At 39.9% G+C, this 27,204-nt stretch overlaps 1 protein-coding gene and 1 long non-coding RNA gene across 2 annotated transcripts in view; one reads left to right on the top strand and one right to left on the bottom strand.

Annotated features, from left to right (window-relative positions):
* LOC116183414 (uncharacterized) overlaps positions 1-27,204 on the top strand; it is a 79,199-nt gene that overhangs the window by 26,517 nt on the left and 25,478 nt on the right. Inside the window, exon 3 of the long non-coding RNA XR_004148043.3 lies at positions 2,945-3,061. This is a non-coding gene — a long non-coding RNA (uncharacterized LOC116183414). The remainder of the gene's footprint in view (positions 1-2,944; positions 3,062-27,204) is intronic.
* The window catches only part of CRYL1 (crystallin lambda 1), a 51,199-nt gene continuing 25,607 nt past the window's right edge, over positions 1,613-27,204 (bottom strand). Inside the window, exons 5-8 of the mRNA XM_021539960.2 lie at positions 26,903-27,097; positions 17,701-17,806; positions 5,604-5,710; positions 1,613-3,859 (exon numbers count right to left, since the gene is read on the bottom strand). Coding sequence (XP_021395635.1) covers positions 3,746-3,859; positions 5,604-5,710; positions 17,701-17,806; positions 26,903-27,097 — 522 coding nt within the window. The 3' untranslated portion in view covers positions 1,613-3,745. The remainder of the gene's footprint in view (positions 3,860-5,603; positions 5,711-17,700; positions 17,807-26,902; positions 27,098-27,204) is intronic.

Here is a 27,204-nt window from a genome sequence, read left to right as displayed (position 1 = left end):
AAAACCAGAAAGAAATCCTTGGCTGTTAGCTTGGTACAAGTTCTTACCAAATTGAATGTGAGTTTTCCCCTGGGGTCAGTTTTTGTCTTTCCATTCTGCAATAGCACTCACACATCCATGAACACACACACAGGCTCACACTGAAGCTTGAGGGAACAGAGCAGATGAGCAGGCAGCTAGAGCAAACATATTCATTTACACTTGTTTGCTCTAACTAGATCCAAATTAATTTGTGAAACACTCCCTTTGGGCCTGGTAGGCTGCTGAAAGCAGAAGACCATTTGGTTTTCCTCCTGATACTTCAAGTAATTGTACGGTTAACATCTGCTGGGCTCTTCTTCTCACTGAGAGCTCCTGTCCTCCATATCTCCATCCCTGCAACAGTACCACAGTTACAGATTCTCAAACCCCTTTTTTAACTCCATACTATGGCAATGCAACCCTGACATGGAACTATACAGGCACTGGCAGCAGATCTCATCTTTCAAGAAATTGAGACTGACAATGATATCACTTTGTCTCAAATTTTTTTTTTCTGTTTTTATACAAGTACCACAAACACTTCTCCTGCTTCCCTAATGAAGCACAGTTCACTCTTTGCCTAAAATATGGTATAGATAGGATAACACAGTTTAATACTATTCCAATTAGATAATAGTGCAATCAGAAAAATGGTCACATTTTAACTTTCAAACTTACCATGACTTAACAGAAAAACAGGGATACAACTACAGAATAGGAAAACTATTCTGAGACTTCCCTCAGTGAAACAATTGAGTATTTCCCTGCATCTGTCCTTTCTTCCTATCTCACACATCATAGATGGTTTCTTTTTATTGGCATTAAATCAAAGGCTTTGGTATGAACATATTGGACACTGTTTCCAGTATGCAGCAGTAATTTACGGTAAAATACATGCAATAAGGAAAACAATAAATATCAAATTAGTGAAAAACACATTGCAACAAAGATGGCCTTAGAAAATTCTAGAGGTGTGACCTGAATTAAAAAAGTACAGAATTTTAAAATATGCAATTGTGTAAAAAAGAAAACACAAGATAAATTATTCCAAAATATCTCATCGTTTACTGTAAAATAGTTACATGACCATTTAACTACTGCTCATTCTGTTGACAATCAAACAACATAAATATTTGACTGGAGCAACATTTCTGATGTAAAATTATCTAGAATAAAATAAAACTTGAAATCAGGAAATGCAAGCCAGGAGCAAGCTTAGGAAGTTTCTGCTGTAACTTCCTGCTCACAGCAAGTCAGCTTTGCACTCAGACCAGGCTGCTCAGGGCTTCATCCACTCAGGACTTGAAAACCTGCATGTTGGAAGACTATACCATCTCTCTGGACACCCTGTGCCTCTGCCTGACTAATCCTCATGGAGAAAAAAGTATATCCTGGAGCTGGAACTCCTGTGCAAATGTCAGTTAAAATACACATTTTGTCAAGCACTATCCCCCTCCTCAACTTATAGCTGTAAACTGTGTGGGAGCTGATGCTCCAAGGTGAGATCTGCTGTAACCCTGTGGAGCAGCTACTTACTCTATGGAAGTATTCTGTCTTTCAAGCATCAATCACACTGGAGCACACAAGTTAATACCTTACTCATTAAAATATTTTATTAATAAGAAAATAATAAAGACAGCAGCAAATATTTCATTACATGATCAAGTTTTAAAAAATTTCAGAGTAAACAGAAGCACTGCAAGCTAATTAGTTATGACAATGTCATATGCCCACAAGAAAAGCAGGTCAAATCTTGAAAGTAATCAGAACTATCTTCAGCCTTGTCTGAAATGGAAAACCATACACAAAATGAGGAAATCAACCTCATAATTCATTTACTATTGCTTAGTAAGGTCTCAGGAGTGAGGACTGACTTCTCAAATATCTAAATTCTGGTTAAGCCAGTCACTATGGCAATAAAAAACAAGAGAAGAAACGTGAACATTTTAAGTCTGTATTAGGATAAAGTAATAATTTGAGCTTACAAATTTCCTGTTCACTTCTCTGATTATAAAGAAGCAACCTCTGTAGTATGCCTCCCATCCTATGTTTTACATCCAGAGATGTGTTCTTGGCCCACCACTTGTGTCCAGCAATATAAATTATCTTACGTCTCTTTTACTGTGTCCTAAACACAAATAAGTGGGTTTGGTATGTTCATGCAGTCATTTCTGCTAAGCTCAAAATGGTGCCTAGTAAAGTTACAGCTTTAATAAAAACAGCTTGTGTACTGCATCCTCTATAAAAAACACAGGAGAATTAGAAGAATGACAGCTTAAAACTTCTGCATGTGTACTGTAAAGTTACATGACGAGCTAGCACAAATTCAGAACTGCATAACTCAAGCGGGTGCAATGCACTGTTTCAAGTCATTCCTACCATCTGCATTAACAGTAATGCCCCAAGGTTCCAGCTAAGATCAAAGTCCAACTATATTACAGAGTATAGATGTTCATAATAATACCTTGCAGTGGACCAAAACATGCCACTGCAACACCTGAGGTTGATCCTACTTCCAGGTGTATCCTGTGTTTTTCTATGTGGAGATGTTGTATCTCCTGAGGGAAGGGCAGCGGTAAAGCATAAATGCTACATACAAACCACTGATCTTTCCCTCTGTAAGGGACCAGAAGAGCAGATCATAGAATCATCAAATGGCTTGGGTTGGAAGGGACCTTAAAGATCATCTAGTTCCAACTCAGATATCTGGATTCCTTCAGCTACAGCTGTTACATTCACTACAGCTGAGTCCTAAATAAGCAGATCTTGCTTCAACCAATGTATAAAACAGATGTGGCAGCAGAGAGGTGAACTGGTTTCCCAAAATCATCTGAAAGGTCATGGAGAAAGCTCATACACATGCACTACACACCACACTGTCTCTCAAACCAGCTACTAAATCCAGATCTCTTATTTCTTACAGACAACTCACAAAATCAGGCGCATACTTATGCAGCAATGCCAACAGCCAGCATCAAACATCAGCGAGCAAAGCCATGGGTTCCCAAGTGCACAGTCTTGAAGACAAAGTAGGTCTCTGGTAAGTCTTACAGAACCAGGGGAAGGGGAGGAAGGGGGAATTCTGCTGTATTTACTCACATTTAGATCACCATACAGGTACAGAAGTGCCAAGGGGAGGGAAAGGAGGAGCAGTTCTTTTCCCTACATTGTAAAACAGTAACAGATACGAACTGAAGTGACCCCTAACTGCTGCTGAGGTCTCAGCTCACCGTCCAGTGAATCCAGTTTGCTCAATACAACCTTCTCCTATCTGCAGTCACTGCTTTACAAATCAACCTCACTGTCACAGTGACTGGCAGGGGAGGGCTTATTTTCTCCAGTGACAAACAGCTGATGTTTGCCTGTTTCAGATCCCTGCGTTAGCATATATTATTCAAGTGCTGAGTTCCTAAGCAAGTTGAAAAATGTGTTATTTAAAATGTGATTGTGTTCCTGCATTGCACAATATTAATGTTGCTAAAGCTATTTAATGCTTACACATCTAATGCATTTACATAGCAATTTGATAAATTTTAACTGAACTTTTTAATAACTGTTTCTAGTCATTCATGAATTTGGCAAATTTGGACCAAATGTTTCATTGGTCTCCATGTGCATATATCATTGGTTGCCCATTCAGCCTCCTCTTCTGCATGACTAAAAATTTCTGCATTTTATGAAGATCTGCTCTTTATTTGGTCTCTCCTGTTAGACAAGGTGCATCTCAGTCAGATTTCATTTGTGTTTTCAGTTTGGCAAGACCGGTGAGACATTCATCTCTCCATTTTCTCCTGGCATCCAGGACTTTTGGAACAGCTGGAATTTTTTCAGACAGTGCCTGGAAGAGAAAATTTAAGATAACTAAATTCCACATTCTGAGTGAAAAGTTTCTCAGAATTTCTTTCCTGCTTTCCTGTGTCAGACCAAGTCATCATCTACACAAATTATCATTTAGGTTATCACAAGAGATAGGTCACTAATTCTTTCCATGAGTGACTGGAAAGGAACCAACCTGTACGGGAATAAAAATGCTCTCACTTGGATAAGGTTATCCTGAATGTGGCAATGTAGATGACTAGAGAAACAACAATTTGCTCCACACAAAGAGACTAGTCACTGTCAAGTCTCTTTGATGATAATCTTTTATTAAGTAGAAAGGAGACAACCTGGCCACATGTTGCTGAAATCATAAATGTTCTGAACCAGATTCCTGTGAGTGGTTCCCCATAAATGCAGTGAGAGATATCATTTTTATAAAAACATTTTGTCTTAAGAATAGCAGTTATTATAAAAATGACAGGGGAAGACAGGGAAAAGAAGGTATTTCTGAGTGCACACTCAAAGTTGTCTTAGAAGTGACAAGGAAAAAAAAGTTATTTTGAGAGTGCAGATAGAGATCACAAGGTCATCTTTGCCAAAATAGGACCTGAGGTCTTGTGCTTAAAAGGTGAGTGTTGAGAAACTGGGTAAAACATGGACCTGCTACCAATGACTGGCAAGCTGCAGTCACTCTAGAAAATAATCAGAGGGACGGACAGAGGAGTAAGGTAAGAAATGCTTAATGATTTACTCTAACAGACGATCCCTGCAAGCTTGTCTTAAGACACAGAAGCAGATGTTGAAGTGGAATCCAGCCTTCTATAAAGAAAGCCAAACTGTTTCACACCAGTTAAAAGCTTCTGATTGTGAATGACTCCAAAATTATTATTGATTGTTACTATAAGCAGTTGATGTTATTTAAGCATAAAAGAATATCTTTCCTCAAAATGCATTAACATAAATAGGAACACAAAATAGTATCTTCCAGACAGTCTGCCTCCATATTTGGAATTAATCTATGACAGCTGATCATAAATTATTCAACCCCTACACATATTCTTTAGTGAACCATTAAAAAAAGCACCTTTTGAAAAGGCAGAGTTGGGAAATGACAATACTTGAGCTGATTCCTATGGTTGTTCAAAATGACTAGGTAGTGACTATAAACACATTGTGGGCTTAGAAATGTTAATACATAAACTAGATTCCAATCCAGAACAGCACTTAAACACATTTTATCTTTAAACATGCAAGTAACCTTACCAGACTGCTCACATGCTTCTCCTAAACATGTATTTGCACACATGACAAACGGGAACTCTGGTTTGTGAAGTATAAAAAGAACACCCAGAAGGAAAAAAGCTACAGGTTTACGCAGGAAGATGGAGTAGGAGGAAGACACGGGATAAATATACATGTAGGAAAGGAGGCTGAGACTGATGTGATAAGAGGAGGGAAGTGGTAAGGAATAACATGGAGGATTAAATGCTAATAACCCATAGCTGTTAGCAGCTGACTCCCCTGTCTAGTAATAATGCCGCTGGTAATAATGTGATTGCTAGTTGCTTTCCCATAATCTATTGTCCAAGTGCTTTCAAAAGGGACTCACATGCTGTACTGATCTTTTCCCCTAAAGTTCATATTCACACAATAAATACACACTACAGATACCTCTAGCAGTAAACTGAAATAGCACAAATGTTAAAATAAAAACTAATGTTTTTTGTTCTGAACGTTGGTGTTTTTATCAACTCCATATTTACCTGATTGACTTTCTGCACAGTTTCACCTGAAAATTCTGGAACTGGCCCGAAGGTGTTCAGAACACATTTCATTCCTTCAGCATATCTTTCACAATAACTTGAAACACCTGAAAATAAGAGTGAAAAATTACATTTCAACAGAAATTCCTAGTTAAAGTCAGTAAGGCTGCCTGTGCTTAAGCATTGTCTTAAATCAGAGACCCAAAAAATGGACTGCTCTTTTGGTTAAGACACCTAACTGTCATCAGGAAAAATAGATTTTATCCACCCCATTTCCATTATGGTTCATGGAAAAATTATTTAAGACACGGCTGCATTGCAAAACCAATGAATGTCACATACCAGCAGAAACTGCTGTGTGAGGGTGTAGTGCACGACCATGAATATACCTGTGCTTTGTTACTTATTACTTTACAGAAAACTTCCCTGACCAGGGACCATAAGGAGAATGCTCTCACCTCTCCTCCCAGTCAGTGCATGTCATATCTTGAAGCATTCCTGTCATTACTTCTATTTTTTAACCTGGAGTGTTATCAAGGACAACATGGCTCAGGGGGAAAGCGTCAAAGGCATGGAGACACAGGTGGCCTCCAGTGAAGGAAAAATGCTACAGGAGGAACAGATGGACCCTGCAGATCAGTATCTTGCAACCCCTAACTGGGGTTAGAGACAGGGATTTGGCTTTTTTAACCCTCTCTGATGGTTGAGGACTTCTAGGGGGAGATAGGATTCACCTGACAAAGTGGAGAAAAGGCATCTTTGCCAAAACCCTGGCCCATCTGGTGAGAAAAACCTTATATCAGGGGCAACTAAGGTGTGTGGGGATGGCTCACACAACTGGAGAGATACACGCTGCAGGAAAGACAAGGAGGGGGTGTACTATCTCTGTAATGGGGCAGCTCAGATCTGTGGAGCTATTCCATGGGAAGGGTGACTGGCTGAGTGAAAGCCTGTGGACAGGCCAGTAAAACACAGCATCCTCCAAGGGCAGGAACAGTCCATCCTGATATTCAGTATGACAACTACATGTATCAAGACACTTGCTTGGATGAGCTCCAGTGCAAAAAGGTGCCATACAGCAGGTGGAAGCAGGGACAGGCTGTAAAGAAGAAATTAAAAAACACCATCTAGGCATATAGGAATGGTGTCAGGAAAGCCAAAAATCATCTCCAGTTTAAACTTGCAAGGATATCAAGGGCAACAAGATATATTTCTACTGTTAGCAATAGCCCTTATTGTTACTAGCATGCCCTTGCAAGTCTGCTTTCTACTGTACGTTAAACATTAAGTCAGTCAATGCACCAATGTCATCACGAGATCTTCAGAAGACTGAAGGCAAATACTGCACTCATCTTCAAAAAAGGTCCAAAATAATCACAGGCCAATCAATCTCTCTTCTGTCCCTAAGAAAATCAAGGAGCAAGGCCTCTTGAAAGAAATTCCTGGACACAAGAATGAGAGTGTGATTGTGACATGTAGTCTCCAATGGTTTTAAGTAATATCTAACTGACCTTGTTGCCTTCTGTGATTAAATAATTGTTTGCGAAAAATAGGAATGTAGTGGATATAATTTACCTCAACTTTAGAAAGGTGTTTGACATGGTCTTTCATGATATTCTTATATCAAAGTTAGAACATTAGGGTCTGTCTGTTTGGACAACTAGATGGACAAAAAATGGGAGGCTCAGAGGTAGTGGTCAATGGATTGCACTCCACCTTCAGGCCAGCAAAAATGGAGTATTGCAGAAACCTGTCCTGAGACCCATACTGCTTAATAAAACATTAGGCTTGTAAATAGCATCAAACTGAGTAGGAGTGAAGCTAGAGGGGTACGGTCCAGCTGATATATTGAAGAGCAGGACTGCCCTTAGAAAGGTTGGAGGAATGAACCAATATAAAACTTTAACAGGACATATGCAAGATCCTGAACCTCCGAAGGAAGAGCTCTTTGCAACAACACAGGCTTGTGAACTCCAAGAACTCCTGGTAGTAGCAGGCAGCAAGCTGCACAGGAACCAACAGTGTGCCCTGGCAGAAAAGAGGCCAGCAGCCTGGGCTGTGTTAACAGATTGACATTAATTAACAGTAGAGGAAGCGATTAACACTCTTTACTCAGCACTCGTTAGACTGCATCCAGAATACCGCATTCAGTTCAGGACTCCCCAGTAGAAAAAAACACTGACAAAACAGAGCAACTTCAGCAGAAGCCACCAAAAAGTGGGGCCTGGAGCACTTGTCATGTGAGGAGAGGCTGAGGGATCTGGGTTTGTTCAGCCTGCAGGAGAGATGGCTTTAGGGGAACCTACCAGCATCCTGCAGTGCTGCAGCAGGGCCTGTGGGGAGGTCAGAGAGCACACAGAGCCAGGCTCAATAGCAGAAAGACAAGGGACGACAGGCACAATTTGATATGAGGAGTTCAGACTGAACACTCAAGCATTGACAGGCTGCACAGAGAGGTTGTGCAGTCTCCACCTCTGAGATTTTTCAAGACTGTATGAAACCCTGAGTGCTTGGTCTGACCTCAGGACCTTCACATAGATCTATGAAGCTCTTAAAACAGCTCTTAGAATCTGAGAACCAGCTAAGTGGTAATAATGGGTAAAATGGCAGCCAAGCAGACCTTGGCTGATTTACAGAAAGACCCAGCTTCCATCAGCTCCAGCAGGAATCTCTAAAAAATTATTGTTGAGGCACTAGAGAGTATGAAATCATACATGCACCAAAAAGAGAAATCAGTCACTTAGCCAGACATATATATTTAGTAGACTTTTTAGTGTTATTAACTACCACATGATCAAGAAAGGATAAGCCTTTCCCAATCAGGATGTCAGGAACTGCATCACAACAGGAAATGAGCATTGCTTGTCTGGCAGTAAGCTAGCTGATACTGATGAAATCACAGAATCAACTAGGTTTGAGATCACTGAGTCCCACCTATTACACCTATGTATGTACCCCAGATCTACTAAAGGCTTCTGAGAACCATAGAGACTGAAGAATTTGCATACTTAGTTCTATTTTTATTAGCTAGTTATAAACATGCAAAAGACAAAGGCAAGCAGTTATAGCTACCAACTCTTCCATGAAGACTCAGGACATTGTGCAGACTGAGAACCATGAACAAAAACTGCTCATGGTCTTACCAAACCACAAAATACAGGAAATATAAGTGGCCAGGCCTGACTATCACACTAAAGAATGCAAATCAGGCCATGAGTCATTAAGTGATCTCTTTCCTCAACAGTTCCCTGGAATACACTACTGTATGAAATCAATACTTTAGAAGTCACGCTTGTCTAATCCTAAAATGGCTGAGGTTGGAATGAATGATTGGAAACCTCTGACTCCCGCCAACTATGTATCATAAACTACACCACTTAGACTGCTCAACACGCCCAAAATCACTGAAGTACAGGGTTTCTGAAAGACCTCTGCGGTCAGTAGGAGGATGGAGAACACTCTTTTTGCTGGGCCAAAGAACTTTTGAAGGACAAAGCCTCAAGGAAATACTAAATTTCCTTCAGCACTCTGAAGTCATTATGAGCATCAGTTAAACAATGGAAAGCACAAAACAGAAGAATATGTCCATTGCATAAGAGCAACGTAGAGAGATTTGAGAGTATTCCACTCTTTTAAAAATGGACTAGAAACATTCTCCAGTATCTGAAGGAAGGAGGAGGCTCTGAGAAAAACTGCAGCCTTGTTAAATAGCTTGAACCTATATTTGGTGCCAAGAGTGTTGACAATCAGCATTCAGTTAGTCTGATTCCTTGTGTTATCTACTCATAGAGCATATGCATTCCTAAAATACAATCTGGCACGTTCCAGCTTTCCCCAACACAAGAAGGAATGCCAGCTAGTCATAAAGGTATATTGGTTTTCTGCTTATACAGAAAATTTGTATTTTGCTCAATTTTCTTGATTGACACACAGCCAGAAACCTCCAGATTGCCTACTGGGCTTTAAAACATCCCTGGAAGGAAGTGAGGTTCAGGAAGAGATGCGTTACTGTGGGATGTGGAACAGGCTATGATATCATCCTATCTCTTCACTGGGGGAAGAAGCAGAGACCATAATCTACTTCCACAAGCTCTCTGGAAAGGACCACTGGTTATCAGGGTTTTCTGACCATACCCTGCCATTAGCTTAGTGTTTGCTTATTACATTTTAACAGCTGGGCTCACAGTCTTCAGCACCTGAAGCCAACCCAACTGACCTACCAGGGGTATGCTATCCACATGAGCAATCCTGGGATCCCAAGACAATGCTGTACAAGACTCATGCACCAGCCACAGGACAAAGATAGTTACATGCAACTTGCTCATGTGAGCTTTGTCTTCTAACAGTGAGGAATCTGAGCAAAAGTGTTGCCACATCATGCAACATCACAGAATGTTCCCAGATGCAGAAGTAGAAATGACTGAGGCAGAAGAGTGCAGATTTATTCTGCCAGCAGCTGTTGCTAGCTGGACAATGACAAAATAAAGGCAACTCAGTCGAATATAGCAATTCAAGCAAATCTCCTTGAGCAACTGGCAACAGAATGAATAGTAAACTCAGTAGTATCAGTTATTATTGTTATTAGCTCTTATAGCGTCAGTCAGCAGTCATTCTGGTGTTTACCCAAGTGACACAGGTCTATGACACTTGGACCAAATAGTTTAGATTTGGTACTTTTCCAAAAGGCAACGGGAACCTTTCACACATCTGGTAAGCTTGTGCAATAATACCATAGTTTTGATTGTTGTAGTAATGAGAAGGTAGACTAGAAAAATGTGCACCAGAAATCTTTTCCACAAGCCTCAAGCACATTAGTATCTTGGGAAAGCTGAATTCTTGGATATGGCTGAACCATTTACCATTTGCTGACTATGAACTCCTGAGTTGGACATGGCTTTTAAAGCTCACTCAGCCAGCTAGACCTGGAAATCAAGCTCCTGCTTGAATGAATCAGAAAAATTTCTGGGTGGGTGTAGGTCATCAGTGCAGCAGAGACATGCCAAACGCAGCCTGGGTAGTGTTTTCAATTCACCCACTGCGTGTAATGTACAAATGAAAAGAAGCCTTACACAGCGTCAGCAAAAGAGGAAAAAGTGAGAAAAAAGTTAGGGGTCTAGAGAAGAGCAGCAGCATCAGTACAGCTGCTATCAGCATTGTGGCTGGCATGGTAACATGCAGGCACATATGCTGCATGCCAAGCAGGAGGTGGGCACTGCAAAATCTTTCAAGTCTCAAGTGAAGTCAGTAAGCCAAAAGTTAGAATACACACACAGTCTCACTCAAGGATTAAAAAGAATCAGTAGTTCAAATTAATAACTCAAGATAGTTTTCCCAGCCTGAAATGCAACTTTGATTCCAGTAATTGGTATTAACTGATTGAATGCCTTGAAGCTGGCACCTGAGGAATATTTATGAAAAAATCACTTTGCTTTTCAACTGCAAATTCATAGCAAATATTTGACTCCAGGCCTTTACACTTAGAAGTCCTTTGGTTCAAGGGTCAGGGCTATTGCAAAGGTGGATAAGAAGAGCCTTTGGCTGGAGCATAGGGACAAGAAGGAAAACAAATATGACAGAATCTCTTTAATCCTTGTTGATACTACCCAGGGAGCAGCTTAAACTGGAAGAATTAGCATTGGCAAACAGTGAGAAACAGACAGGAGCACTTGAAAGATGGAAAAACAGCAATATGGTAAATGGGGTTGATAAAAACAACCATCTCTCTTCGTGGGCCGCTGCTGTGCACATGCTGTGCCTTGCTATCTCCAGCTGGAGAACAAGAATGACACAAGATGCATCTGGGACAGAGGAAAAGGATGATAGCTTCCTCTTATCTGTGTGTCTTGTCTGTGTGTCTAAACCTTCCCCTTTCTTGCATACGCTCACCTCATCAATGTTGGAGGAAAGAGGCCATGGGAGGAGGCAGATGTTGCAGCAGGCAACTGAGAACTATGAACACAAAACAGAAACACCCCCAGGGAAGGTAGGAGTTTCCTGAATCTTCCTTCCACCACTTAGTCACAGCTATGGCAGGGGGTGAAAAAAGACAAATGAGTTAAAAAAAGTTCTAAGGGGGCAGTATATGCATGATAATAGAGACGGAAAGGGGAATACTCTATCTTCCTTGAAAATCCCAAACTCTCTTGGCATTTCTGACTCCTACAATCTAGTTACAAGACTGTGTTACCACAAGGTAGACAAAGGCATTGATTCAAGGCTCTTCAGCTGCCCGTATGTATCTAGGACATACAAGGCTCCAATAATGGAATAAGCTGCTGCTTATTCAGTTTCGATGAGAGTGCAGACAGTTTCCAAAATGCTAATGAACTGTCCCACAAGAATTTGTTCTAATAACCACACTTAAGGTTTGCAGATCCTTACCTGAGAACTTGCATGGTGTGGTGCAAATATGGTTACTCAGGCAGTACCTCTAGTTGCACCACCAAAATGAACACAGTATTGATGAGGAAAAGGAACTCAGGACAGATATTTGGCTCAGAAACATGCATTAAGTGCTTCACTGCCCTGAGAGAAAACACAAGTGAAGTTCATAAAGAGGACAATGACTGTAGCAGTAGGAAAAGAGAAGTGAAAACATAACAGTATAAAATGTAGTATATTCATGCATTATAGTTTGTAAGAACCTTAAAGTAAGTATCAGCTTCTTGTATGTTTTCTCATCCCTTTCTCTTCACAAGAAAGGCAACAGGCATGAGAGCTGAAGGATACAAGCAAGCAAACTTGGTAAACCAGCCTAGCAAGCACTGAGACACTTGTGAGAGAGAATGAGAGTCAGGAGCAAATCTCAGTGGCATGGACAGGGAACATGCCAAAGAGAGGGTGCTCCACCATACTGAGTATTAACTTGATGATTGTCATCCTGATGAACAGCATATTAAGATACTGTAATGACTCAAAGGAAGGAGGCATGATGGTCAAGCCACTGATGCAATAGCATCAACAATTTGAAAAGACTGAGGTGGGGTTGACTTTAGCACATAAAATCTAAGAAGAGGCTGCAGTGAAAGATTAGTATGAATGGTAACAGAAAAAAAGGCATATTTTAACAGAAAAAAGGAAACATCGTGGAGGAATCTGACATGGGTAAATTATGTTCAGAGAAACAAAAAACCCAAACTTTTTTAATTATAGACATTACAGCTCCAAGGGCAACTTTCTAAATGTAATCCTCTCTTCATCAAGGGTGTGTCTGAACACAGATGTATGCTCTGAGCTAGGGTGTGAATTCACAGGACATTTTGTACACTACACTAATTGCCATATGAGTTCACTTGCAGCTCTAGTCTCAAAATACTTGGAACTACACTGAAAATTGGTAGGACCAAAAAAGTTTTATTCTCGTTGTGCCAATGTTACCATCTTAACAACAATGCACAAGTATTTCTGCAGGCCTGCTGTGAGCTGGATCAAGGAATTAAACTGAGTCATTATGAACTGCTTATTTTCTTACATCAATTTCAAACTTGGGATAAATTCCTCAGTCTGAGCCACTTGGTAATCACACACACTCTTTAATTAATGCATCAAGGTGCTTTCTTTGGGAGCACCTATAATGACTTGAGGAATAAAGCCCAAAGAATTCCTATGCAAGGCCATGTGTTCCTTTCAGAAAGCAGAGGGAACTACTTTACACCTAAGACCCCATAGAAGGAAACTGGTGCACAGCAGCCAGTATCCTGAAAAAATTCACATCTTGACTTACTGCATATAAACTCGTTCATACAGAAAAGCCCTGCAGCTCCACAGAGGCAAAAAGCAGTTCTAGAAGGGCTATAAACTTCTTTCTTGAGCCTACTGGGAAGGGAATTGAATGCATGTAAATATGTATTAAATATATAATGGGTTTATGAAAATTAAAAGGGTTTGTATGATTATATACCACTGTGATACTCCATCTCAGTAATACCCTCTTACAAATCCTGAATTGGGTTGAGATATTTTATTATACTAACACATAACATATATACTAAATAGAAATGAAGGCAGTCTTCTTTTTCTTATATGTTTCTACCTTAGACATTCTCACACCTGCTGACCAGCTTGCAGTACAAAAGCTCCCGAGCTGGCTTAAAGCTTGGTTTGCTCCCTGTATAGCAGCATTTGAAGTAGTGGCCATAGCAATGGAAATAATCTCTGCTCCTGAACCAGACAGCGTATCTGTTTAGAACAATTCTTAGAAACCACACTTGGCTATGTCTTGCCCAACAAAACAAGTAAAATTTCCTCCCTTTGCACTATGATTTATGATTCTCAACCCTTTCCTTTTCATATTTTGTGCTTTTCACACAGCACAATCTTTCCACTCATATGACCCAACACCAATTCACCTGGAAGGTGCTTCTAAGATGAGCAAGTATTCCCACATTCTGTAAGAGAAACTCAATTTTGATCATGAAAACTCATGTCTAGCTTACTCAATATTTGTACTTTCTTTATGGGGACCATACATCAGACCAAATTTCCACATAACTCCTATAGACACCTGTATGAATACCTCAGTGAGTGACAGATAGAATATAATCCTGGAATGGCATTTATATAAATGCAGGAGAGAAAACAGCAACAAAGATCCTTCAACCTTCCCCAATCCAGCTCTTCTGCTAATATTGGCAGTTTAGATCAAGTTCCAATTATAGCTCACTGAATAACCTACTAATAAAGTAAGTGATCTAAGCCAATTTTGAAATAGATATGAAGAACTTTTGCTGCAAACCTCTAAAACACAGGATATTATAGTCTAGCCTCTGCTTCTACAGGTGATTGCTTGAAAGGGTAAAAAAAAAAAAAAAAAAGAGGAAACCAGATTTCTCAAGAAACAAGAGATTAGGAGGTACAATCTCACTGAGGCTGGACCATCTTCACTATATTCACAGATTACCCAGTACATGTACAGGTGGGATGTTGTGTCTGCTAACATAAACCCACACCAGTAAACAGGCAAACTGAGTGTAATGAGATCTACTGATCTTCCTTGTAAAAGACTTAACAGCATTTGTTGTGATGCTGGCATGTGAAATCATAAGAGGACAAACTCAAAATCTGAAACAGATATCAACATTAATTTTATTTGATGAAATCCACAATCAACTTTATATTATTGTGCAGTTTTGGTATGCTTTTTTCCTCCCCAAAGCAGCAGTTTCCTTCCTGTCTGTTGCAATTTAGTCCTCAAACTGTTGTTGCTGTCTCTGCTCCTTTTAATGACTTGATGCTGTCATTTTATTCCATGTTCAAGGCTGTTGGCTCACTGCCATACAGTCAAGCATTCCTAATATTCATGAATTGATTAAATGATAACCTAAAGTGGCCTAGATAATAAGTTTGATAGGATCATTTATGAATATGGAGGAAAGGATGAAAGAACTATCAGAGGCAAAAAAGTGACATTAGCCCATAGGAAGTTCAGGGGAGGATCTTAATGTATGCATCCCACAGGGAAAGAAGAAACACTGATCTCAGAAAAAATATAATTGGAATAAATTTATTCAAATCCAAACAACCATTTCACATCACCAAAACAAAACAAAACAAGATGGACTCTCCCTCTACAAATAACACTATTTTCTCTCACATGCTTCCTTCATCCTTTCTCATTGATTAAGAAAGAGTTTAAGACTGTGGACAACTAATATCTTATACCTGTAAAAAAAGGCAGCTTCTGCGAAGCTGGTAGGCTAATGAAAAGGATAAGAGGCAGTTTCTTGCATCTACCTCCACTTCCTTCCACTAATAAAAAAAAGACAATGTTAGTACAATGCATCAGGGAAGGCTGTCATAAAATCCTAAAGTCATTTAGGTTGGAAAAGGCTTCTAAGATCAAGTCCAACTGTTAACCCAGCACTGCCAAGTTCACCAGCAAACCATGTCCCTGACTGTCACATCTACATGTCTCTTCAATACCTCCAGGGATGGTGACACAACCACTTCCCTGGGCAGCCTGTTCCAATGCTTAACAACCCCTACCATGAAGAATTTTTCCCTAATATCCAATGTAAACCTTCCCTGGTGCAACTTAAGGCCATTTCCTCTTGTCCTTGCTACCTGGAAGACACACTAATCCCCACATGGCTGCACCCTCCTTTCAGGCTGTTGCAGAGAGTGATGAGGTCTCCCCTGAGCCTCCTTTTCTCCAGACTAAACACCCGCAGCTCCCTCAGCTGCTCCTCACAGGAATTGTGCTCCAGACCCTTCCCCAGCTCCGCTGCCCCTCTCTGGACACGCTCCAGCCCCTCAATGTCTTTCTTGCAGTGAGGGGCCCAGAACTGAACACAGGGTTGGAGGTGTGGCCTCAGCAGTGCTGAGCACAGGGGGACGGTCACTGCTCTGCTCCTGCTGGCCACACCAGAGCTGACCCAGGCCAGGATGCCATCGGCCTTCTTGGCCACCTGGGCACACCCTGGCTCATGTTCAGCTGCTGTTGTCCAGCACCCCCAGGTCCTTTTCCACCAGGCAGCTTCCCAGCCACTGCCCCCAGCCTGCAGTGCTGCCTGTGGTTGTTGTGACCCCAGGGCAGGACCTGGCACTTGGCCTTGCTGAACATCTGCAATTGGTCTTGACATCCAGCATGTCCAGATCCCTCTGCAGGGCCTTCCTCCCATCCAGCAAATCAACACTCTCACCCAACTTGGTGTCATCTGCAAATTTACTAACAACATACTAAGGGCACACTTGATCTCTTCATCTAGATCATCAGTGAAGATATGAAACAGGACTGGGCCCAGCACTGAACCCTGGGAACACCACTTTGTGACCAGCCCCCAGTTCAATGTAATTTCATTCCCCATCACTCTCTAGGCACAGCCATCCAGACAGTCTTTTGCCCAGTGAGCAGCCAGTTTCTCCAGGAGAATGCTGTGGAAAATGGTGTCAAAGGCTTTACTAAAATCCAGGTAGACAATATATTTTTCCTCATTCACTAAGCAGGTAATCTTGCTTTAGAAGGAGATCAGGTTAATAAAGCAAACCCTTGGCAATGAAGAGAAGGTTCATATTATTCCACATTATGTGAAGCAATACTGGGCAACCAAAGAGAAGTTCACACTGGCACAGAATTATGAACATAAACCATCACACATCCTGACATCAGCAATTTTGATTTAAACTGATGAGAGCAAGAGCCTGAGTCACTCTGTGAGCACGCAAACAGGAGCAGCTCTAGACTCAGAGACAGTGTATGTGCAAGTGCAGGAGTGAAGCAATACTTCCCATAACCCAAGTTACTGAGCCAGCCAACAAGGTGCTGTTATGGAAATAGTTCCATGCACAAGTGTAGTGCAGCATTGCCTAGAAGATCCAGAAGCAGAGCAGGAGCCTACCATGTCAGGGATATATAAAAGCAAAATAAAGACACAGCCCATAATATAAAGAGCTAGTATTTAGTTGATCTTAACTTTTTGAAGTTTTTGTGTTTTGTTAAAGTCTTTGCTCAAACCTTTGTGACGCTGATCCGTAATTTTTATTCAATTTTACACAATTCACTTTTTATTTACCTGGGATTCACATATACTATTTAAAAAACATCTAAAAATATTAATTATGCAAGACATAAACTGTTACTTGACTATTTTGTCAAGTCAGCTTTGTATACACAGGATTTTGCTAACAAAAGTAAATTTATTTCACTCAGGATATAAGCTTAAAGAACAGCAGCTCCAGGGATATTTACAAATTCAGCTTTGCTATAAATTCAGGGTATTCATCTATGGAAAGTAATTTTCTGTTGACACTGGATTATCAGCTAAACTTTTTCAATTGTGTTTTTTTTTTTTTTTTTTAACCTGACAGACACTTCTGAACTATGGCTACATCAGTGTTATCAAAGTATGATGGGATGAATCTTGGAAAAAATTTATTACACAGCTAGGTTGTCATCTTTCATCTGATCATTTGTAACAGGATAATCAATATCCATTTCTTTCCACTGACCTCACACTTTAAATAAGTTTTCCTTACCATTACATTAAAAAAAGAGACAAGTCATAGTTGCAGAAATCCTAACCAGGTTTGTTACATAACATTTCCAGTCTTGTGCAAAGCAAGCTTTCCCTTCATATTCATAACATTTTACACTACCTACCTTCTGCGTTAAGATGCATGGTTTCCAGAGGTCCAATAAATGCATATCGCATTCCCAATCCATCAGACATCACAAGGTCTAGATCAGTAGGAGATATTACTCCTTCCTAAGCAGCAAAAGTACAACAGGAAGGAAGATTGATGAATGTTTGCTTTTAACACAAAATTCCCCATTTTTTGTATATAATTACAAAATTAGGGAAGTAATAAAAACTGCTAGAAATAGCAGTTAAGATTTCAAAGAGAAAAACACAACTGTTTGCTAGAAATGTCCATCTACTATGAAAGGTTTGCTACAGTTCAGCATAAGCATTCATTCATATCTCTAGGACTGTACTTCATAGTCCCAGAAATCAAGAATTGGAGAAGAAAGCAAGCACGACACTCTTAATAGCACATGACCAAAAGAGTTTATATAAAATGCAAGTACTATACCAGCCATTTCAAATACAGGAATTTTGGCTAAATGTTACACCTCCCTTCATATTCTCTTAGTTCTGGATTTTTGGGCAGAGTCTCAATTAGCAGAATGGTGGTGCACCAGTAGGTACTGCTCCTGAGGCCACCTGCAAAAAAGGCTGGGTCCAAACATGCAGGCAATGCAGTTGCCACTCCCTTCCACAAAATTCACCCAATATTCAATCTACTCAGCCTTAACCTGCCCAGGGTTCTCAAGTTCATTGACAGCCTCACATCTCAAGAGCTGGGAGGATATGGAGCAAGCAAAATGAAGCACTTCTCTTGTTAAAAATTGAGAATTGCCATTCCACCCACGTGCAGCACTTACAAGAAAGCCAATGCTTCCATCAGGTTGGGGCAAGCCCAGAAAGGCTTGTAAAGAGTGATTTATAGTTCTTTACCTGGACAGATTTACTTGAGAAGAATACTATTTATTATATGAGGTTGTTTTCCACCTACTAGAAAGATATGACTTAATGAAGACTTGTTCTAACACTTCCATCAGGTTTCGAGAACTTGTCCCCTTTATTCCCAGAGACGTGAAAACATTTTTATGTTTTCATAAAAACATAAAATTCCACCTTCCTTGGGTAGGAAGGTGGAAGAGATGCTGAACTGCTTCTAGTTTATCTTTTTACCCTGCTCTGAGGTGCTCAGCCTATTCAGTGCCTCTTCCTTAACAAGCCCCTTGTTACATTGTGCTCATGGGCACTCTCTTTCCCCTGTCCCCAAGACCCTGTGACTCTGATCAAGATAACCCTGAACCCCTCCTTCCTGCCCCAATGGGGTTGGCAGAGACCCAGGGAAGCCCACCCTGTCCAAAGTCTATATAGACCCCTGACATTTCCTGTTTGTCCTCTTTTACCCTGCTCTCCACATGGACATCACAGAATAAAGAGAGCTGAACCAACATATATTGGGGTAAGAGCCTCTTTTAAAAATCTTTGCCATCTCCTGATATTCCTCCCCTCACAGCCTTAGATCTCTGAGCTAGCCAGATATTCAGGGGGCTGTGCGAGGGAGAGAACGTCAGCCCCTTTAAGCTTCAGAATACTCATACTCATTTACTCATCTGCTTGGACAAAACCGTGTAATTTTTGGTTAAATTTCTCTCTTGCAAGGCCCTGTCTGAATGCCCCTTTGTATCACACAGTCATGGGCTAGAGTTATGGGCACGCAGGACAGCTCTTCTGATCTGCAGTAGACATTGACATCTGAGCTAGACATCTAGACTCTCTTTATAATCACCAGGGGGAAAAAGGAAATCAGCATCCTAAAGCAGGCATCTAGAGTAGGTAAGATGAGTTGTGTCCTAAAAGGCCCTAATTCTCTTCACCAGCTGAAAGATGAGTAAGAAGCTTAGATATCACTGTCTACATTTTCAAGATCCCATCTTAAATGAGCTGAATCTCACCCACAGTGTCTTCCTGTGTCCATGATTTACATAATCTACTGCTACTTTAAAAGAAACTTAAAAGCCACAAATCAACATAACTTCTACAGCTGGCCACAGACATTAAGTTTAATCATCTCAGCTTAAATTGAGACTTCTGTAAGAGAATCTCAAGACTCAACCTGTTAGTAGGTATTGTTCCTATCAACCAAGCTGGTCTGAATCCCTGTTGCAGAACTCTATTTTGAAAAGGAAGTATGATGTAATTATTAAGATCTATGTACCACATATGGAACACACAGTTCTCCTAACAATTAGCCAAAAAATGGCAGGGATAAGAAAGCATTATTTTCTTCAAATTAAAGGTAAGGTAAGACCATGTTTCATAGGCATGGTAAGGTAACTCATCTAGAGGCAGATAGAAAGGTCCACATAAAGACTAAACAAAAACCTCAGAGAGAATTCAGATTACAGACCAGCATCAGGGTAACTAACACAGACACCATACGTTCTGTGAAAGCTTTTTCCCCTGACATGGCAATGCAACTTCTCTAAACAACATCAGCAAAGTCAACAAAAGTGTTCTTCTGTTAGAAGTGCTTCATCCAAACAATGAGTTGTGCTGGTAAAGCTGTGCTTGATGAGTGGTTCCCCCCTGCCCCCACCAGCTGACATGGATTTGTGGACAAAAGACTAACCACAAATTCCAGACAAGCATTTGAACGACAGCGGCAGTTAAAAACTGTAAACATAATGTTAAAAGTGTTAACAGGCTCTTGAAGTACTTCAGAATCATTGCAAATTAATTTCCAAATTAATAACATACTTTCTTTGGATACCATAGTCCTTATATATTTGAAGACCAGGTACCCTCAGAATCATGAATGCTTTGCTCTTAGCCTTTTGACTATAGCTGCAATTTGATGTTTGCAGCTGCTAAAAGGCAAAAGTTGTTGCTACCAAAAGGAAACCATGACAGATCCCTTCAGCTGAGGGATACAGTGTTCCACACAAATAAGCTCAGCCTCTTGCTGTCCAAAAGACTCTTCTTAAGAAAAGTTTTTTACTTCTCTTCATAAATTAAGAACACATAAATGATAAACAAGTTAGACCTTCCTACCCTAGGCAATAACCCTGCTCCCATTTATGGCAAGATGATCAGTTAGTGGAATGATTCACCAGGCTGCAAGGTCAGCAAGGTGTCTTCCACAAGGATTGATGTTTATGCTAAGAACTAAACAAGAAAGAGTTCCTATCCAGTTTCACTAAGTGTAGGTGTGAATTAATCTTTCCAAGGGGATTTTTCATCCTGGATTACCCTTCTGGTAAGCTTCTGCCTCCAGCACTTGTCAGAAGGAAGAGGAAGTATGGTAGGAGTTCACTAGAAGCTCTTACAGCTACAGAATTGAAATTAAAATAAATTCCACCAAAATCCTCAGTGATCCCAATGGCCAGTCAAATTTCAAAATCTAGACTAACTCTGAATTCTCCATACTTCTTACAACAACATTTATATACCACAGTCTCATTTTACTAGAGATTCTAACCTCCAGTGATACCACAGGATTATCCTAATGAACCTTTGGTACTTTATTAGTGCTTCTTCCCATGCAGGGACACTTTTCACCTTTCCAGAAGCCTGTGGTGGTTCTGCATTAGGCTCTGACCCAACCTGCTTGGTTTTAATCAGCAGTCTTTCTTTTCATCTCTGAGTCACACCCACATGGCAACTTCTGTCATGGACTTGGTTTGTAATCACACCAAATGTAATGGCCAAAAACCATCACAGTCTTACTTTTTCTGATTCTACCATCATGTTCTCCTACTCACTCCAGGACTTCACTGCCTCCTGGACCACATATTTTCTGTTTCCAAATCTGCCACTTCATCCTCTCTATTTCCCAAATTCAGTATTCATTTTTTTTCTCTCTAATTCCCACTAATACATGCATTCTGTCTGAGCAGTACTTGTTACACCCTCCTCTTCACTATCACTTCAATCAAGTCCCTTCCATCTACACCCTGATGAGATCTTTTTCCAGTCCTGTCATTTTCAGCAGATGACTTTTCTCCTATATCCCTCTACATATTTTCATTTCATAATGTTTAAGAAACTTGTTGTCCTACACACTTCACACCTCCTTGCTTTGCTGGCCTCTATCATCCTTCTCCCACGGCACCTTCGCTCACCTCACCCTGTAAGAAACAGCATCAACACTATTTCTCATCCTGTCCCTTTAAACTTCATTTTTATGATGTTTCCCCTTTTATGAGGCACTGTAGCTAAATGTTTAATCTTATACCTTATCTTCAATCTTTTGGAAAAAGTGTCTGAATAACACTGTAGTATAATCAATAGTAAGGAATTTGAACTTTGAAAGTCTTGCCAGCATTAAAAGTCTGCTAAGCTTTTCTCACTTGAGAAAAGAGAGGTACATAAAATAATGATTGAAGCCAACGCACCCGATTGCCACAAAAACAAACTAAAATGGACATATAGCCAAACCATGACTTTATTTTCCAGAAGATTAACAAAAACTGAACAGCTGCCCATTCTTCTCATGTTTTACAATGACTCTAACATAAAAGAAAATCCACTTTAAAGGAAAAAAAACCACATTGAGACAGTATTAAAATCTTATGCAGAGATAAGTAGAGTACTTACACAATCCATCCTGTAACAGTTTTAACAGCTCTTAAAAGCAGTGAACTCCTAAATTATGTCAAGGTTAAAAAACTGTCACACTCCACCTGCTATCTCTGCTGCTGTATTTTATGACCTCTTTGCAAATTGCAGATGATACTTAGGAAAATATTTCAAAAATATTTCACTCAGTGATCCATAGTTAAATGTGGATCACATTTAAATGTTAAATGACAGTTAAATGACAATCATAGCTACTCACAGTAAAGCTTGAGACTCCTGAACTGAAGTGTTGGTGAAACTGTTTGGTTGTTACTTTCTGGATTATGTTAACCAAAATTTTACCTTCCGAACAAGATAAAGTCAAGCTATTTAATTAATAGCCCTTGCAACATAATCTTAAACTACTCTAAAATGTACTGGTAAAAGTACAAAAGTAATGATGTCTGTAGTGCACAGTGTGCTTCCCAGGCAAAAAAAGGCATTAAGTTTCTGCTCCAAGAATTATGAAAAAATCAGACACACCAGTGACCACTGTCAATGCAGATGTGCGAAAGCAAATAAATGGTAACAGAGAATAACCAAGAAAGCAGTTTGAGGTATTTTTCCTGTTACTGGCTAAGGGTTATTCTAATGGTTCCAAACTGGTAATATAAAAATTTAGGCTTGACAAGAGAGGAATAAGGATCTTCAACCTCAACATCTTACAGAACTTATTTTACTCTCATCTTTATCAGCTTTGCAACATTTCTACCAGAGAATACATGAATAAGAAACCTATATGAATGCCAGTCTCAGGCTATGAGGTCCTACAAAAAGTTCTCAGATACATGACCTTAAAGAGACAGAAGGCAGTGCTCTCACTATCTACTTTATCATGGAATAAATGTGGAGCATGAGGAGACAGAGATAACTAATACAAGAAATTCCTGCCACAAACACCTACACTGCCCAAATGCTTGTGACTTGCAAGTCAAAGCAATCTTTGAAAAGATATCTTGTCACTAAAAGACTAACTCAGACCCAAAATGAAACATCTCCTTGTAGCACTCTTGCTTCAAAGAGAAGCACTTGTTTGAATTATATCTTTTAGACCCATAGATGAATTCATGGTCTTTGCGTCTAAGTTCTTGTAAAGTCAAACTTGTGCATTCTGTAATCTACATTCCTTATTATCCACATAAACACAGTTCTCAGCATTCAACAGTACATCTCCAAATGAGTTTTCTTTCTCCTACTTTCCAACAAATCAGATCTCAACTTCCAAGCCTATTAATTTTTTACCACCTTACCACCACAATTCCCACTCCCACATTCAGTCCAGTCCTATAGTCAAAGCACTCATTTTGTGCCCAGCTGTAAGATCTCAGACTCCCTATGTGTGCAGCTGGGAACCCCAGCACCTTCAGAAAAGACAAACTGTATCCCAATACTCAGGTTTCTCATTGCTACTTTAATCTCTTTGCCCTGAATTATGCTCCTTTCTGTGCTCCAGCGTCCAAGTAATTGCCACATGCAATTTGAGCACCATGTGGAGTCTTGAGCCTGCACCCAGATTTCTATGCTGGCAGAGCCTTACATCAGATTTCTGGCTGTGTTAAAAGTGTGTCCTGCTCTTGGACCCACATGGCAGAAGTCAGTGAGCCCCACATAACATACAGCAAGCAGATATCTTTACCACATTTCTTTTGGCATAGCCACATCTTTACTTCCATGCTCTGTATCAGAGCCTTTCTGCCACAACATGATTCTTTGCCCATTTCTAATCCATCCCAACACAGCACTGCTAAAGAAAAGAGAAAGACTGACAGGTTGTCAGTTTTCCAGACAGATTTGGGAACTAAAACATATTCTGCAAGCTAATCAGCCTATTTATTATAACATTTCCAAAATAAATGTTTTAGGTACAGCTGTACTGCATGTCTGTCCTACCACCAATGAGTTTAACAGGACATTAGAGGTTCTGCTAGAGAAACTTCCACTAGTTTCTTTAATGAATTAAGTTCAACTGACTGAAAAAAACCCAAAAAATACCCCAACCTGTGGCAGCAGCTCTCTAGCCACAGAGAGCAGGCACAGACTTTCCCAGGCATTTTCCCAGGGAAGGCTGCAAGAAGATCAGAGAAATGAATGAGAAACAATTCTTATCTCCACTTGTTGCACCTGCTGTTGTGCGCATGTGGAATGTGTTATGGAGATTTGTTTACCAAAGGGTGATTTCTTAATTGGACACTGGATGGTGTTTGGATGGATTGACCAATTAGGTCAAAGCTGTGTCAGATGGACTGCAAGTTTCTTAATAAGTATAACATAATATAGTGTAGGAAGATACAATGAAGCAATTATTCAGCCTTCTGCAAACATGGAGCCAATGCTGATTATTACCTGGTTGGGGGCCTGCAGCGACACCAACCAACCAACAAAAACCCCAACAAAATAACACAACGATCCCCCAGTGCTTCTCAGAGTAATGAAAACATTTGTTCAAGATGTAACCAATGTGAGTAAAACTTGATTTTTAGGAGTCTCTCAAAGACAGAGTTGGGGAGATTGATGTTTTCAACAGTAAGAACTGGAAAGTGACTCCACAGTCAGAAGAATTATGTTTCCCCATTTGGAAAGTGGAATACACCAAATGAACGTGGCTTTCAATAAAAATTACGAAGCTGGCAGCACAACAGTAGAAACACAAACTGGCCCAGGCCTGCTTCTCACCTATCTGCAGTGATTCTCCTCCCATCAAAGGCACTGTGCAGCCTGATGTCACACAGCTGAAACTATACACCTTTGACAGCTGCTATTGTTCAGGCTTCTGGAATGGAAATATGGCCACCAAAGTTGTTACCGTTTAAATGTGTATTTGGCTGAAACTATAAATTATACAAGAACAGAACAACTTGGAAACTTTGATTTACAACAAAAACAAACCTTCTATATCTATCAGTCCTTCAAGCACTATTTTATTACTATTCACATAACCACCACTGCCACAAAAGTATCCATACAACAGGTTCATACTAAAGGTTTGCCTCAACTCAGTACTTCCTTTCCAACTGCAGCCCATAAAGCGTTCTTAAATTCCTTTCACAGCAAGACCAAACAGAGAATGATACTTTCAGGGATATGTACTGTACTGCCTCAGCTCCTGGCAGTCCAGTCTTTGAGACTTTGAAGGTGGAGGTTGCTTCTGCACAGTCCAACATGAATGTGTCTAAATGATCCCTGGATCCACTGAAATTTTTAGCATCCTAGGTTACTAACACAGTGGCTTCCACCATTGAGTTTATGCTCTCAGACATGTGAAAGAAGCCTGTTAGATTTTTGAGGCATTGCCTGAATGCCTGTGCTGACCATGGGTGACTGGTCCACAAGGCACAACAGGCACAAACTATAAACTCAAAATGTTACATCTGAATGGGAAGAAAAAAATTGTTTACTTTGAAGGTGACAGAGCACTGGAGCAGGATGCCCAATGAGAATGAATATTCTCCTCTGAAGTTATGCAAAATCCACCTAGGCATGATCCTGTGCAACCTGCTGTAGTAGGGGGGTGGGAATAGATCTCCAGAGGTCCCTTCCAACCCAAACTATTCTGTGATTGTACATTACTGTCTTTTCTATTCTATGTTTTCCAACATGACTACAGCCTTCTGAAAGTGTTTTTCTTATCATAAATTTGAGACTTTGTATTCAAAGTTTAACAACAGAATACATTAAAAAAATTTAAACAAACATTTCCAGTAGTAGATCAGTTCCTTCCTCACAACACTTACTGTTTTACTTACTGTTATTCACCACCTCATTTATATTGTTGTATTATGTTGCTAGTGAAAGTCAGCTACAAGTAAGCAAAATCAGTTCAGCAACTGATTTTGTTTAAACACGTATTTGGAAGTGTTTATGTTTAAGATTATTTTTAAACACTTCTTTGGAAAAAGAGTTGCTTTGTTTACAGTAATATTACCTTAATTTTAAAATCTTTACCTGTATTTGTGTGCATGGTTGTTTTAAACAGCTTGAAAAATCAAAACATTCCACAATAAAAAAGTAAGTCTTATTAAAGCCCAGTTGAAACTTTTCTCAAGAGAATAGCAACAGACTCATAACCCAGCTCCTGATGATGAAAGATCAGACTTTTCAGCACAGAACAACTAACTGTGGGAAAAGCTGAAGGCACACAAACAAATCATTCTCAGCTAGAAGTCTGAATGGGCAAGAGGAGAAATCTGTCTTTACCTAAAAGTATCAAGTAACAGTTAAACCTATGAGTGCAGCTCCTGAAAGGCCAAAGAGAAAACCATTTAAAATATTTTCATGACCACTGTACAGTAGGCCAACAACACTAGAAAAAAACAAACACGAAATGATGGGACACCTACAAAAAGAAAACTTTGTATTTTGAGTCCTGCTTTTAACATGATTCTTTTGATTGCCCTGAAGAGTATTCTGAAAAAAGAAAGCAGGATAAACAATAATTTTTAGTATCACATATCACCTCATTTTTGTCAGTCTTTGCTTTTTATAACTGACATAACTTCTTACTAGGCTTAATTTACATTTAAATATACATTTTATATTCATATGGAACAACTGAACAAAGATGACACTAATTTAAAGGATGTTTAAATAAACAATCTCACTTATCACATCTACAGAAGAACTGAAAAATCATATCTACAAGAACTGAAAAAAAAAAGATATACATACACCCACAAGTCTCCAAGCTTCACTTATCACTGCATACTGTAGTCGATTCAGAACAAACCCCTCGATTTCTCTGTTTAGTTTTACAGGAGACTGACCAATCTTCTTCATCAGGGCATATGTTCTCTCTGTCGTAGAAGGGTCTGTTTCTGGATGAGGAACAATTTCAACCAAAGGCACAAAGTAAGGTGGATTTACCTCAAGAAGAAAGACAAAAGAAGAACATCAGCCACCAACAGAACAAGTTAATATAAAGCATCTTTATAGCTGGCACTAACTTGGATAATTTCCAGTGAACACAGCAA

Source organism: Lonchura striata, chromosome 1 (genome assembly GCF_050655825.1).
Source record: "Lonchura striata isolate lonStrDom1 chromosome 1, ASM5065582v1, whole genome shotgun sequence".
NCBI classification, from domain to species: Eukaryota; Metazoa; Chordata; class Aves; order Passeriformes; family Estrildidae; genus Lonchura; species Lonchura striata.
The sequence above is the reverse complement of the archived record's forward strand: the minus strand, read 5'-3'. Positions and strand labels throughout refer to the sequence as shown.